Consider the following 16522-nt stretch of genomic DNA (forward strand, 5'->3'; position numbering starts at 1 on the left):
GGGGTTTTGACCTAGACCCCTTGTAACCATATTTCTGAACTGCAGAACGCAACAATTCCAGTCGATGATGGCACAAGTCTTCTTTGATGGTGATGTTGGAGCCCTTCAGTTTTCTTTTATTGCTGAACACCTTAGCCCTGGTTCGGTAGCTTGCAAACTTGACAATTATTGGACGTGGTTTTCCCTCTAATTTGGGTCCAATCCTGTGACTTCGACTAATGTCGTTTATGTCCATGGGAACACCTAGCCGCTCTTCAAACAATTTTATGGCTATAGTGTCAGTATCTTCATTACTTCCTTCCGGTATTCCGAAGATCCGAAGGTTTTCCCTCCGCTGGTATTGCTCCAGTTCCACAATCTTCTCTTGCAGACCACTAATTTCTGCGTCCTTGTTCTTTAGCTCTTTCCGAAGGTCATGCACTTCTTCAGAATTGAACTTAAGAGTTTCTTCCAGTCTTTCCACCACTACTTTCGTAACTGATTCAATTATTGAATCTACGATTAGTTTTAAAATTTCAGGGGTTTGCACCACTGACTTAACTTCTTCGCAGATTTGCCGCACGAAGTCCTTTTTCTCTGCTTCGAGCGCACTGTTTCCTTGGGACCCTTTGATAGCCTTAGAGGGAGCCATTGTATTGTGAAGACTTCGTACAAACAAAATAACTGTAAATTAGGAAAGTAATATTTATACAAGATTTTCACTAGATAAGAAAACGTTATATTGTTCTTCTATCTATAACTGAACTATGGAAACACAGATTGTTGCGAAACACTTCTTCCACTGAACTTTATGGCATGAAAAACACGGAGCGCGATACGTGCACGTCTAACCACTAGCCATCTCCACCACTAGCCAGATATATATTATGAGTTTCCAGTGTTGCAGGTTTGCATCTTTGTTTAACCACATTTGTATCTGGAAGATTTTATTCTGCTATTTTAGAGCCGACTATGTCTTCTAATTATGTAATCTTGAAGTTTGTAATAAATACCCACTTTTTGGGTAGGTAAATAAAATTTCGGTATTTACCGGGTATTTACCAAATTTTTATTTACCTACCCAGTGGGTAAATACCCAAGTCCCATCCCTAGCCTTAACGCAGCTCCTAGTAACACAGTTTTTTTTTATGTTAATACTAAAATACATGTGCCAAATCACGTGGTGATGCTTCTGAAATTAGGGGCATCTCGGGAACTCCTCTACGATTGGGGTAACGCCGAAATTTTAAATGAAAACAGGGGTTGCTTTTGCCTTTATTGCAACAATCGCTAAATTTTGAACAACTTCGAGAGGAAACCCTTTGTCATATCTTTTACTGTTTGGCAGCTACATGAGCTCATTAATAGGGCAATGCGAGGGTTTCCGCATGCTGTAACGCAAAGGGAATAGTAATTATTAATAATTGTTTGAAACTAAAACAAAATACAAAATTGTAAGAGAGGAAATGAACGAGACATTGTTGGAAAACAAATGAGTTCCGTTAATACTTCTATTTGGGGCGGCCAAGGGTTGAACAAAACATGGGGGCATAAACCTGATTATTTGCAAGAGAACAATTTCAGAAAGATGAGTAAATAGCTAAAGAATCGTCTTACCTCCTGCGGAGTGTAGTCGATGCACCCTTGGCTTCACAAATGCTCAAAATGATGTCAACAAACAGTAAAGCAGTAATTTATTCGCTGTACACAATTGTCAGCAATAGATTCAAGTTCAGCCACATTGATTTTCTGGAATGCGGTTGTAATAAGTTATTTCATGTTGTGAATTGTAGTTAGTCAATTGACGTAAACAAGGTCCTTAATTCAAATCCACGAAAAATAGTCTATACAAATAAGGTCGGAAAACCTAGGAGGAAACTGAACTGGAACCTATCAAAATCCAGCGTTGCAGAACTAATACATTTCTCTAACAAGTAGACCTCACCACTTCGCCGTTGCGTTAGCAAAAAGAAACAACTACGGTCCTAGAGTAGGGTTGAATATAAGATATTGACGAAAATTTTAGCTGCTAATGAGTACTAGAAATATGGGAAAACGAAATAGAAATATGAATGTGGGAAAGCCATCTATAATATAATTTGATAGTTGCAAGACCTATATTTTTTCGAAATAGATGGAGGAACAATAGTTATGACTTCAACTATGTAAATCGAGTTAGGATTGATGTTTCTATGGCATTCCAGATCATGGCCGCCATCTTGAAATCCGCCATATTGGATCGACGTCAACTTTTTCAAATGGAAAGAGAGCCATGTGAGGTATCAAACAACAATGATTTTTTCCACCCAATCTCATACACTAATTAGTTTGTCCATATCTAGAACGGTTTACGACTTACAGTTCTTTCAATGTTGAAAAGTTCGTTGTTTGTAGCAGATAACAGATAACTACAGTGGCAATGAACATAGCTCCAGAGACAGCATTCTTACAGAACAAAATTATGGCAATGCAAGAAATGAAAGTCCTCAGCATTCATAAAGTGGTTCTGACCTCGCCACTTCGTGTGTGCGTTTGTAGATTCAAACTGAAACTATAAGCAGTTGGGGCTGCACGATGAAGAGAATAGCAATATTGGTTGCCAATGGTATTCCTGGTCGTAGCAGCTACGGTATAAGGTAGAAGCTTACGTGAATCGTGTATCATTCTACAGCGACAAACTCTTTGTAAGGAGACAAGTGCAGGAAATATATTATTCTCACTGTGAGTTCTACCCGTGAACTTGCAAGTGTTTGAGAAATAGTTATTTCGTTTATTGCATTAAGACTGTAATTCTGTGAGGTGCGTGCGTGTGTGTGTTAGGGAGAGTGTGTGCAGGCAACAATTCTAGACTAAAAAACGACACACCATGGCATTAAATAAGGCAAACATTGCTATGTACCTCCGGCAGCAGTTACAGACATTACGGTTCAAGCACAATGCAACAAATATATTAGAACAGGAAAGAGTAATCGCAGATGACATAATTAGATTCCTAGCGGATGAAGAATTGGAATTCGAAATGGAATACACTCTGGATATTCTAGAGGAGGCACATCATGAGATAAACAATCAAGAAGCTAGTGTGGAAGCGGAATGATATGTGAATTGCTTTTGGTCGAATACAGGGAGCAGGAATTCACTTGTGCTGGATAGCTGAGAATTATTTAATAATGAAGAGGTGCGAAGTACAATAGCTCCACCTGGGAAATCAGTGAAAGTGTGACAAATTCCAAAAGGTACCACCGGCATATTTCAACCTTTCAATGTATTTTTTTGACAATACAAAACATTGGCGTACTATATGTGATTATGTAATAAAGGACGAACATTTCCATTCAAAACTGCATGACAGAGATACTATTGTCACTCTGCATTCCCTTGTGTACAATCAATTTCAGTCTCCTCGCTTCACAGGAATGATTCAATAAGCATTTTGTAAATCAGTATATATTGATGAGCCGATCGAATGGTTCGAAGTGTCGAAGACGCACGCTTTCAATATTTCCGGCATTAACTTTTGTGATATTTGTGACGCTTCATTTTTTATTAGGTGCTCATGGTACTCTGCAAAATTCTGTTTTGACCATTTTATGAATGCTGAGGACTTGCATTTCTTGAATTACCGTAATTTTGTCCAGTAAGAATGCTATCTCTGGAGCTATATTCATTGTCACTATAGTTATCTGTTATTTGCTACAAACAACGAATTTTTCAACATTGAAAGAACTGTAAGTCGTAAACCGTTCTAGATATGGACAAACTAATTAGTGTATGAGATTGGGTGGAAAAAATCATTGTTGTTTGATACCTCACATGGCTCTCTTTTTATTTGAAAATGTTGACGTCGATCCAATATGGCGGATTTCAAGATGGCGGCCATGATCTGGAATGTCATAGAAACATCCCTCCTAACTCGATTTACATAGTTGAAGTCATAACTATTGTTCCTCCATCTATTTCGAAAAAATATAGGTCTTGCAACTATCAAATTATATTATAGATGGCTTTCCCACATTCATGTTTCTATTTCGTTTTCCCATATCTCTCATTAGCAGCTAAAATTTTCGTCAATATCTTATATTCAACCCTACTCTAGGACAGTAGGTGTTTCCTTTTGCTAACGCAACGACGAAGTGGTGAGGTCTACTTGTAAGTGGCAAAACAAGCAATGCAAATTTCTTTCATACAGGAGACACAGGCACGTAGCCAAGGGGTGGGTCCGGGGGTCCGGACCCCCCCCCCTTCGGATCCAGAAATGAAAAATATTAAGGAAGGATGAGACAAAAAGAAAGGAGAAAAAGATGAATCAGCGTCAAAAATATGAAGCTATAGCAAGTGTTTTATTACTCTTTCTTATGAACAGCTTTGTGTGAAGGAAACGGGGAGGGGTCTTGTTGAAAATATATGTTATTGTCACGGAGCATTCCGAATTCCATCTAACTCCATGCTAACCCTATGCACTACAAATGACGATCGATAAACCAGTTCGATCAGATAGACTCTCAGGTAGAACTTATGAAATGCCCAGAATCACCAATAATATGAGCCATTTTGAATTTCGCGGCAACATTAATCCATTTTATAGGATGTCTTTACTCCCGAAAGAGATCTCGTTGCTATCCTTGACGGTATTAAACGAAGAAAAGAAAAAAAAGAAGAAAGAAGACAAGTAGAACCGAGTTCGAATGACTTCGGAAGATTATATCTTTTTCAATACTTCTTTATATTCTTTTACTCAAGATTTCTTCATAGTCTTTTTATTAAAATACTTACTAACATATCTTCATTTTATTGGCCTAACAAACCAATATGGATATGTTGCCAGTAAAATAGTTTAGTTTAGATTGATCGATTCCCTGGTGTGTAACCACAGTATTTCATGTAAGGCCCCCCCATTACGAAATCCTAGCTAAACGAACGAATATAGTTGCCAGTAAAATAGTTTAGAATGATCGAGGCCCTGGTGTGATAACCACAGTATTTCGTCACGGACCCCCCTATTGCTAAATTCTGGCTACGTGCCTGGAAGACACCATTATATGTAAGATTTCCAACTCTGGAAAATAAGAAACCCGGCACCCCCTCAAATTCCGTATGATAAAGATCTAAGTGTGACGCAAATATTTCTGTTCGGACCCATCCATGGGAATAAAATGTACTACCGTGAACAAAAGTGCATTAGCACCTGTATTCTGCATATCCTTGGTACATTCACTAATAAGCTTAATTGATACGTTGTGCTATAAATGAGAAACTGAAATCGGCATTGAACATTTCATTGTATTTACCAGCAACTGCCTCACCTTTAAAATTATCAAAACAGATGAACAAAACCATATTAATCTCTACGTGACAATTTTGGATTTGGAAAATGAGATTTATTCTTTAAACTTATACTTCAACTACAGGAAATTGCTTTAAAAAGTTCTTTTTCACTCTCAGTAAATGTATAAAATTCCTTACAAGTAAATTTCAAATTTTCCCTGATGCAATCCCTGCCATCTCTTTAAAATTATTAAACAAATAAACAAATATATTAGTCGTTGATAGATTGTGAAAGGTGACAGTTTTGGATTTACAGAATGAAAGTTACTTTTTAAATCTATACTTCGAACTAGATGAAATTGCTTCGAACTAGATACAAATTTGAAAAAACCGGTCATAATGGAGCTGGTAAGAAGTTTGTACCGGTCACCGGCTTTAATCAAAAATAATAGCAATATTTCCGGACAGGCCGATGAAAAAACGGCCAGTTCGCGACCCTAATTATGTGCTGGACAGCCAGCTAATTGGAACCACGTCGTCTGACGCATATGGGGAGGTACGTATTCCAATAACTGCTGTTGATAGTGTCGCAAGAAATCACAAAACATTGCTCCTGTTAAATGACCATCAGAAAAATATATCCCAATGACCTGACTACCTACAAGGCCGGCTTACACATTAATGCTCCATTGTTGTTGCCGATGACTTCTCGCATCCAGTGCGGATTCTCCACTGACCAGTAATGCGTATTGTGGAGAGTTATGTTGCCATCACTGCAGAACGTAGCTTTGTCACTCCATAAAATGAAGACTACGAAATTAAAATATTCGCGCAATTGATTGGTTACCTAATTGTAAAACAGAAGCCGTAATTTGCAGTCAGCATCTCATAGATTCTGATGCAGAGAGAGATGGTACAGGTGAAAATTATATTTCCACAGAATACACAGTACACTTACTTGACCGACATCATGCTCTCGTGAGGTTTGCCGCGAATATACATATATGTTGATTCACTGCAACAGTTGCAAGTACAGTCTTAATTGAAACACATCATCTGACATATATCGAAAGGTATGTTTTCAAATGGCAGCTGTAGATGGTGTCATGAGGATTCACGAAACTCTGCCTCTGTTAAATGACCATCAAAAAATCCTGGGCCCAATGACCTTTCCAGACGCCACAGCATCGACGAATGTTTTCTGTCTGTCGCAATTGTGTTAATCTTCGCACAATTATAGAAAATAGCTTTTCAATCTGGATAGCATGCAGCGTACAGCGTTCACCCCTATCATTTTCCCCTAAAATCATTAGCATTTAGAATGTCCCAGAATTCATATACAGCATGGATGTTATTCACTATCGACACTTCCTACTGCGTAATATCACTCAACTATCAACACAATACAAGCGCTCTGTGTCACTGTCGAACTGCTGTCCACATTAATTCACAAGCTTGTAATACACAGGAGCAAAGTTGAGCTCAATTCAAAACAATTTGTCCAGTACAAGCATGACTTTCATTCTCCGCACAGGTTACTTACTCTAGGGCTTTGTTCCATGTTCTGGGTACTTCATTGCTCCTTCTGCCCTCTCTATGACATAATAACAATCCCATATCCGAAAACATACATAATACGTATTGAGAAAGGTAATGTATGCTACTGGATCCAGAATAGTACCAATATACTGGATCCAATCATTAAAGCAGTTTAAAAAGTGTGCTGTTCGCAACAACGATAAAGCGACCCAACCAACATGCTTCCGGATTTGGGAGGGATTTCATATTGGATGAAAAAAGGGCTATCTTTGGCTTAGGCCCTGGTTTTGTACGGAAAATGCTTCAGAAGAATACTCCATATGGGATGTTCACAAAACAAGGGAATCAAGTCCGGAAAAGAGACAAAGTTTGTATAGTACGCTTAAATACATAGAAAATTTAGCAGTTTCTTGCATTTTAAAATTTCTTTATAATGTCTGGACATGAACCTTTTAAGCTCTAAAATCAGTTTCAGTTAGAGATCTTAAAGACGGAGTATGTCCAAAATGACCAAAAGGTGGACCTCATTCCTTTATGTACTGAACGCGCCATATATCAAATTTTGTTTCTTTACGTGTGTCAATTCCATATATATATATATATATATATATATATATATATATATATATATATATATATATATATATATATATAAACACTAGCCTGCGATGGAAAAAGTGTTTAGAAACTAGTAAATGATTCTTATAGATTTCGGGGTGCTGATTTCAATGGAATAATCGGAAAAGCTCTATCAGTAATGTTTTTATCCAAACGCACACCTTGCTATATGCTTTGGCTCTTTTTCTGAACGCTTTGTAGAGAGCATATTAAATAAGTTTTCGCTAAATGGCAGGAAGACTAAAGATAATGTAGTTTCAAATTTACAAGTAAACGTTTAGGAAGAAAATATTAAATACTTCCTACTAATTAAATTTACCATAGGGAAACGGTGGCTCAGTGGTAGAGCAAATTATCTCTAGTGCGTGGGGTCCTTATTTCGATCCCTGTCTCAGTAAGTTTGTGGTGGATAACATCGTGTCCGTGGGTTTTCTCGGGATATTCATGCTGTCTCCCACTATCTCATCCACCAATTCTTCCATTTTCATTTACTTGCCTTAATCATCGTTTCACTAAGCCTAAAGGACATAATCATAGGACGTGAAACTGAAAGATTTTATTATACTTTTTTTCAATTCAATTTACTTTTAAGCAAAATTCAGACACCACTTTTTACTAAATTGAATAGTCTAATGGAAAAGAATGTCATTTCTTATTATAGGATTATAATAAGTGTAAGTTTGTGTCAGTTAGTTTGTTTATACCTATTCTACAGGTCAATTGACTTAGCTTTGAATGTAAACTGTGTTTGGTGTGCGCTATAGACCGTCCATAGTGTTTGTGAAGTGGTTTAAATGGCTGCAAGGGGTTGTCGTAATTTACCAAATTCGTTTTTATACATTTGTGGAGAATATGTAGTGAAGAAATATCAGGAAAACATAACAAACTTTGTCAAAAATGTGTATTTCGTTTTTTTTTTTTTAAAAAAAACAAACTAGGTGACCAAGATAAATTCTGGACTCTCCACAAAATGTAGTATTATCCATGTGTACCTAGGTAAAAAAACTTCGAAAGTGGTGGAAGGGCACAAAACAGTTTCTTCGTTTTGGTGTGCCTATGATCTACAGAAAATCCCTAAATTATACCAATGACTGTTATTTTTGTTCGTGCAACATACAAGGGTTCAACAGAAAAATAAGAAGCACATTGTTTATCCAAACCTACCTTTAGCAAGACGTCTCTTTTTGAATTGCTCAGAAATGCATTGATCTTACTGTTAGTAGAATCATGTTCCCGCTACTTCATATTAAACTTGGCGTCATGAAACAGTTCGTAGGAGCTCTGTCAAAAAAGGGAGAATGTTTTCGATACTTGACTGAAAACTTTCTAGGACTTTCAGAAGGTAAACTCAAAGAGAGTGTATTTATTGGCCCAGACATAAGAAAACTAATGAATCATAAAGAATTCGATGCTATGATGATCATACCTGAGCAAGAGGCTTGGAACGAATTTAAGGAAATTGTCTACAAATTTCTTGGCAATTTTAAGGATCCTACTTTTAAGCTTATTGCAGAAAACTTGTTAGTAAAATTCAAAGATTTGGGATGATCAATGAGTTTAAAACTGCACTTCTTTAATTCACATTCAAATTATTTCCTGGGGAATTTAGGTGCAGTAAGTGACTACTAAAGAGAGCAATTCAATCAAAGTATTAAGGATATGGAGCGAAGGTACCAGGGAAGATGGAACTTCAACATCCTAGCAGATTACTGTTGGATGCTGCAGGGAGACCTTCCGCTATCAGCTCACAAAAGAAAATGACAAAGACGGAATTTTTAAGCAAAAAGACAACCTATAAGGACCTGTAAACATATTTGTACTAGATTTATTTTAAAACTGAAAGGAACACTTTTCATAAAATATGTTCATAAAGTAAGCTGTTTATCCTTCCAGCTATGAGTCTCTTTTCTACAGAAAACTTACGTGATGCAGAAATATGAATGTTATTTTTGGAATTAGCCTACCAAAATACATAAAGATCAGCAATTACATTTTAAACAATTTTTACTGACCTCAATTTTGCAGGTTAGTGTAATTAAATATAATTTCCCTCTCCCAAGCTTGAAACAATTGAGATAACTGCTTATGTGATGACTTGTTGTAACAGAAAAAAAGATGCAGTGTTCTCTCCCTCATATATACTATATATATATGACTGATTGAAAGACTGACACTTGACTAATTATTGATTTGCGATTACCACACTGCGATGAGTAATCCTTGCCATAAAATAGGTTTATTTGGGATTTAGCTTCCCTTTCAGCACTGAGTCTATATGAGACATATACCTTCAGCTTAACGATCACATGAGCTTCTACCGAAATCTGAACCACATGAACTTTCGCCGGAAATCAAATCGGGATCTCTCGAGCTGTAGACATGTATTCTAATCATTTAGCCAAGAGAGATTTCGCCCCATATTTATGATAGTTGTAATCTTGAGGTAATTTTGGAACTGATGTGAATGGTGTAAGACTAATGCCTCCTTCTTATGTAAAATTTGAGGTTGTAGATTGAGATGATAATAGCAGGAATATATTCTTGCTGTTTTGTTGGAATTAGATGGGTATCGTGTGGTCCCTGGAGATGTCCGATGGCTTTCAGGAATGATTCTTAAGATTGATGAGGTCGGCACAAGAATGTTCCTGATTGGTAAGGCATAAACTGTACTATCAACGATAGTTTCAAGTCTTCATATAATTATGCAATCTTTGTATCTCTGAACAATTCTGATATCATTCGTGGTACGTTCGTCTCTACTACCTGGATTGTTGTTTGGTATGTAGGTGCAACATGTTCGCAAATGGATGGTCGTAGAGCATTGCTGGTCTAACGAACATTATGTAGAGCTGAATGTGTGTGTGCTGCAGTGGAGTTTTGGAAGAGTGAACAAGCAGACTATATTAGCGAGATTTCAGACCCTACAATTTCGGACTCTTCCGAAACTAAATGAACAGCTTAAAATAAAACGGTTCTCCACAGATAATGTCACTCTCCAAACTGCATGCCACTTACGAGTGTACATCAACGGTACTTCATTGAAGTGGGGATTCGTATTTTTCAGATGTCTGCCAGCCAATAAATATTGTAGGAATTCAGATTAAAAGATTATGTTTATGGAATAAGAAATTTGGTATTTAAGGACACATGGCAAATAATACAACTGTACTTCCTTAATCTTGCTTTATGTTCTGTTTTGCTTTCTGAGTTATTTACTATATTAAATATTTTAATTATTTTATTTTCTTCCCAGGGGGAGATGGCACTTGGGATCAGTTTCTAACTTTGCCAAATATTCTGAAAGAATTTAATCCCAACATTATTGGATATTCAACAGGCGTTGGATATGATCGTCACAGAAAAGCTAAATTTATGATAACAGTTAATGGGGCTGCCACCCAAGATGCCGAATATGAGGCTGCCATACTGGCGAAAAGAATGAAAAACGATCCTCAGGTTGATTTCCTTAATGACTGGAAGGTAGGCGGATAATAACTAGTAATTTGAATATGAAATTTTGGAGAGTAATTTTTAAGAGAAAATAATTTAAAGCTTTTTAAAATAGTCATAGGTACTGAGACCATGTTTAAAAGAGAATAAGGATATGAATCATTATATTATATATACAAATTCGTTTCATAGTTTTCTGCATAAGTGAAAAGGACGAAGCGAGGTGTATTAATTAAGTTAAACCTTGTAGTGTCCATACACACATACACACACACATACATACATACACACACACACACACACATAAAGAGACAATCGAACCAAAGCAACACAGGAACTCATTCGTGGCTAAGTGGTTAGCGTACGCGCCTGTAGCGTGGAAGGCCCGGGTTCGATTCCTGGCGGAAGCTCATGTGGTTCAGTTTTAACGTTAATCGGTAGGTCCCGTCTAACATAGTCTCGTTGCTGATTCAGAACAAGATTAAAAGGTAATGACAATAATAACTAATGAATAAAAGAATAATTACTAAAGACGCAAGTTCAAATAAATATTCAGTAAGGACATGGTTAAGACATGCATGAAATGTTGCTATAAGATCTTAGATATATTTCTTTGCATTATTCTCATTTATTTAAAATAAAGTTCAATTATGCATATCTACTTGCAATTCCCAGCAACAAAGTATTTTATACACGCAGTTCCAAAATTTTGTTTACAACGACTGGAACGTTCTGTACATGTTTTTATACATGTAAATAAATAAAGATGTCCATGTAACAAAAAGTCAGAAACAGCTTATTTCAGGCTTTACTGATCTTTGAATGTGTGAGAAAGGAAATTTTGAGGTGAATAGTGGCAAAATGTCAATTCATGGAAGTGTCTGATAGTCGGTCTACAGAGGAACATAAGATGTACTGCTAAAAGATACAAAATTCAGAGTATATAGAAGGTACGGAAAGGATTTTCCGAGGATTTACGTAGATGTTACGAGAGAAGTTTGAGCTAAGAGTGTGTGTTTAGAATGACCATACACATAAACAAATCTGTGTATGGTGTTGCAAAATTTCATTTACGAGAGGCATGCAGAAAGTCCTTAGATATTCTTTCAAAAGTCAATTTATTTACATAAAACCTTTTACAATTTCTCAAAATTGCCCCCACAATAATCAACACATTTTGCCTTTTCAAAAACCACGAATCAAATATTTTTTAGAAAATCATTTTTTAGAATATCAGAAATTTCATTATTAAATGCTGTGATAGATTTTTCACTTGTTTGAGATGGGGGCACGGTGGCTCAGTGGTAGAGCGCTTACCTCTGGCGTGTCGAGTCCCTAGCTCAACCCTCGACTAAGTAACTTTGTGGTGATTAACATCGTGTCCATGGGTTTTCTCGGGGTATTCCCGTTTTCTCCCATTTTCTCATTCCATCAATTCTTTCATAATCTTTCACTTGCCTAAATCATCGTCTCCCTTAAGCTAAAGACATAATCGTGAGGCGTTAAACTCAAAGATTTCATTTCTTTCTCTTTTTCCGATGATCACTATTAGTCTTTGTTCAAGTAACTTAAGCAGTTGCCAGTCCTGTGAAGATCCGAATGGAAGCGTTCACACATACAAAGAAGGTCTGTGAAAAGACCTTACTGTTGTTGTCCTTTGCTTCCCACAAGATGCTTTTTGCAGTATTGTAATTGAATAGCATCAAGAGACGTTATTTGTTGTAGTAGTTAATAGTTTTGGCTCCTAATGACAGAAGGAAAACGATCATTGGTCAGTGCTTGGGTGTGAAATGTCTTCGAACATTTCAGACATAAGTTTAAACAGTTATGGACAGCTCTTGTTGAATACAGGTTCTACAGTAGCTGAGATGACGGAATAACCACGCTGAAGCTTGCAGACATGCATCTCATTTATAGTTGGGCAAAAGGGAGTATCCAAGAAGTAAGACATTGGCATGACAAACGATTCCTTAATTCGACGTTACCGTTTCACGACTTCTTTCAACAGTTCAATGTTATCCTTTGACAAACAGATTCTCTCTTACAACCCCGTCGGGAACTGCAAACATTATATTAAGCGTACTGTTTAATTTGAGGAAAACGTATTCGGATCGATAAGGTCACGTTAGAAAACCAGAATGTACGCAATAGGATGGATATTACACAGCATCCATTTCAATACGTTGAAATGGGACCGCACGATCGGATTACGAGATGTGAGGTTTCTCTTACTTCCATATTCCTACGTGTGCAAGATAGGCATCACAACAATCGTGATGCATGTATGAAGTCACTGTGCATAAAAGAACTGTATTCATTGATGGCCGGCTAGTGGACCGCAGAATATAACCGCACCATGAGATGAGAGACATGTTGTTCTTATGGCAGTTAAGTACCATATATAGTCGTACTCAGTTTTACTAATCTCAAGTTCAGTAATTTATGTGGACTGATTTCCTTTTGTTGCGTAATGAAATACACATATATAATTCCATGTATCCGCCAATTCCCAGTTCTAGCTGTTTTACCCAATAGGAATATAAATAGCATTAAAATTCTTTACTGCAAAATAATTCCTGAAAATAAAACAACCAGCACTGACAATTAACGTTACTTCTATCAGTTACTTCTATTTTATATTCAAAGTTCTTGACTCTACCGATTTTATGCGAAATCACATCTTGATAATTATTTAAAAATTTTATCAACATATTTCTGTAAACTAGGATCTATTTGTAAAAGTTCAGGCGAAACCTTATAATTACCTTGTAAATTTTCCCCGGTAATTCTCTCTGGATGAAGAACCGAATGATCATAGCAAAACTCCAACTCTGGGTCTGGTTCCCTTGGAACAGCTCCATGTGACGTGGATGCAGCAGCTTCCGGTAATCCATGCTGTTGTTGAAAACTCACAGAAGTACTAGGAGTCGAAGATGTTTCCAGCGAACCTAGGTTGCACGGTGGTTGCCTTCCACGATCCTCTCCCCTAGAAGTATAAAGGGAAGAGCGCACAGTTTCTGCCAACAACTGGGAGGCATCTTGTATAGGTACGCTTAATCTTCGATTTTGTACTCTATATAAGTTATTTGGTAAGTCTATAACAGCACTATACTTTGTATGAAAACTGTTACCCAAAAGAATATCAAAGTCGTCCGACTCGATGATATAAAACAGTTCACAAAACTGCTGACGTCCCATGCGGAAGTAAATACGAACTCTCTGTTTTACGAGAATCTGAGTATTTCCAAGACCCGTAGTTCGTAAGTTCACATTCTCACTTTTTATACGACACATACTACTTAGATGTTGATAATAGCGCTGACTAATGAAATTGTTACTACTGCCAGTGTCTATTACGCAAGGTACAGCTTCGCCTTTTATATATATTAACACCGAAATTAAATTCATTAATCTTTTATCAGGCATATGAGCTATACTTGATTCAGTAGATTCCCCAAATTCATTTATTTTCACATTAGACCGTGGTTGAGATTGAACACCCCTTACTCTATTGAATTTATCTAAATCTGAATGAGGACATTTACATTTTAGTGTACTATTACCCAAAGATCTATTTACTTTTGTAGCCTGACTATTCTCCCTCATTTGCATTCCACTAATTGAGTCGTCTTCATAACCTAACTGGCGAACACTAGGATGATTAATATAACATTTTTGTTTCGGTACCTGAACCACTGAGCTACGCATGCCACGAGCCTTCAACATATTAGGTGACTTTTGTGTTATGACCTGATTTTGTTTGTCCCCTAAGGTTCGTTTACTTAACTTATAATAATCCCTTTTATATCGGAACAAAGCATCATATCTAGCAGCTAAAGTTAACAAGTTTTCAAAAGTGTTAGGAAATCCGTGTTCAACTAAAAATTCATGCGTTCGAGGAGTAACCATATTTACAATTAGACTACAAATAGTATGCTCATCAAAATTCATATCCAAAACCTTAATTATAGATAATTTGGAATCAATAAAGTCATAGAGTGTTTCCTCTTCACTCATAGTAGTGTAAAAATATAACTTCATATATAGAGTTCTAGCAATAGTAGAGATGAAACGCAACATTATTCGCCTACAAACAGTTTCCCATGAGAGGGAACTTCCAATCAGAGATTGTACCATCTCCTGAATTTCCCCTTTTGTTCGAGAAAGACAAGCGATTAGCACCAAATCCAACGGGAAATCCCGTCCCTTGAGAAAACTATCCAAACGAAGCAAAAACTTGAAAGTCAAGTCAGTATTTCCTCCATCAATTACTGGTAAACTATTAATTTCCTCCATTAAGACTTTATACATGCTATCCGAAGCATGCCTTGAAAAATTGAATTGAAATTGACGGGTTAGTGGAGGTACCATTTCGGTCCGACCACCCCCTCTCATATTAGAGGCTCCCGTTCCCATATTAGGAGAAGTACTATTATAATTAGGAATTTGTCTTCCGCTCAGGTCATTTTCAAATAAGGGATTTTCATATTGATACCCCACAAACTCATCGCCACTAGAGCTAGATTGATCATTATCGTGTACAAAACCAGCCCTTATATCATTAAACTGCGCCATATTACTCTTAAATACAAAACAATATAACGGGGAGAGAGGAATTACATATATACAAATAAACACTACAATATAATATGGGAATTTTATTCTATTATGTTTCTGTAATATACTTCCATAAAGTTTCCTCTCACATTAGCATGCGACTTCCATAACTATCAATTTTACGCATTTAGCAACCTGCCATAAACAATGCAAGAGGTACGAACACATTAACGTCTATATACAAACAGTACCAATTGCAATAAACAAATTGCCAATAAAGCATTAAGCAGGAAATCCTTCCACAGAAACTCTGCTATACAGAAACTTTCAAAAGAGGAAACCTATTCATGAAAACCCTTCAATTATTTTTGCACTCGTATTTTTAACAAAGGTACCTTATTTAAATTATATATGTGTTGCGTAATGAAATACACATATATAATTCCATGTATCCGCCAATTCCCAGTTCTAGCTGTTTTACCCACTAGGAATATAAATAGCATTAAAATTCTTTACTGCAAAATAATTCCTGAAAATAAAACAACCAGCACTGACAATTAACGTCCACACATCGAGTGAGCGCGACAGTTACGATAGAAGGGTAGAATAGGTTCATATCAGTTTCAAATTACTGCAAATCCCAATTTCAAATAACAACTAACAAACTTTATTTTGTGAAATCTAGTAACAAATAACTTGAACAAAAAGTAATAAAGAAAGTCTTGCAGTAGACTAAATTAACTTTCAGATACAACATCCAATGAGAAAGTAACACACATTAACTTTTTTTTTCCAAGATTTGTTTGACACTAGAATCTTTAGATATAAAATCCCCACTTTAAACGCAATAAAGCACTGCTTATCGAACTTTAAATGATATTGAAATTCTCTACCCAATAAGAATGACCAGGTTTAGCTACTGAAACTTAATTTATAATTAAAAACAAAAATCCAAAAGGGGTTTTATTCAAATAGCTTAACCAAGGCATTTAATAGTAACGTAAGTTGTCTGAATCCAAATTTCTTTCATTTATTTTCCTTTCCTTATTTCATTTCCAAACAAGACAATAAGAAAAGTGAAATGGAAGTTTCTAATGCAAATAAGAATTATTAC

General features: G+C 36.4%; 1 protein-coding gene across 1 annotated transcript in view; it reads left to right on the forward strand.

The window, feature by feature from the left end:
* Positions 1-16522, forward strand: part of LOC145678858 (phospholipase B1, membrane-associated-like) — a 52139-nt gene that overhangs the window by 15836 nt on the left and 19781 nt on the right. Inside the window, 1 exon segment of the mRNA XM_081749427.1 lies at positions 10655-10881. Coding sequence (XP_081605553.1) covers positions 10655-10881 — 227 coding nt within the window.

This window comes from Thermobia domestica, chromosome 1 (assembly GCF_964235325.1).
Source record: "Thermobia domestica chromosome 1, izTheDome1.hap1.1, whole genome shotgun sequence".
Classification (NCBI taxonomy): Eukaryota; Metazoa; Arthropoda; class Insecta; order Zygentoma; family Lepismatidae; genus Thermobia; species Thermobia domestica.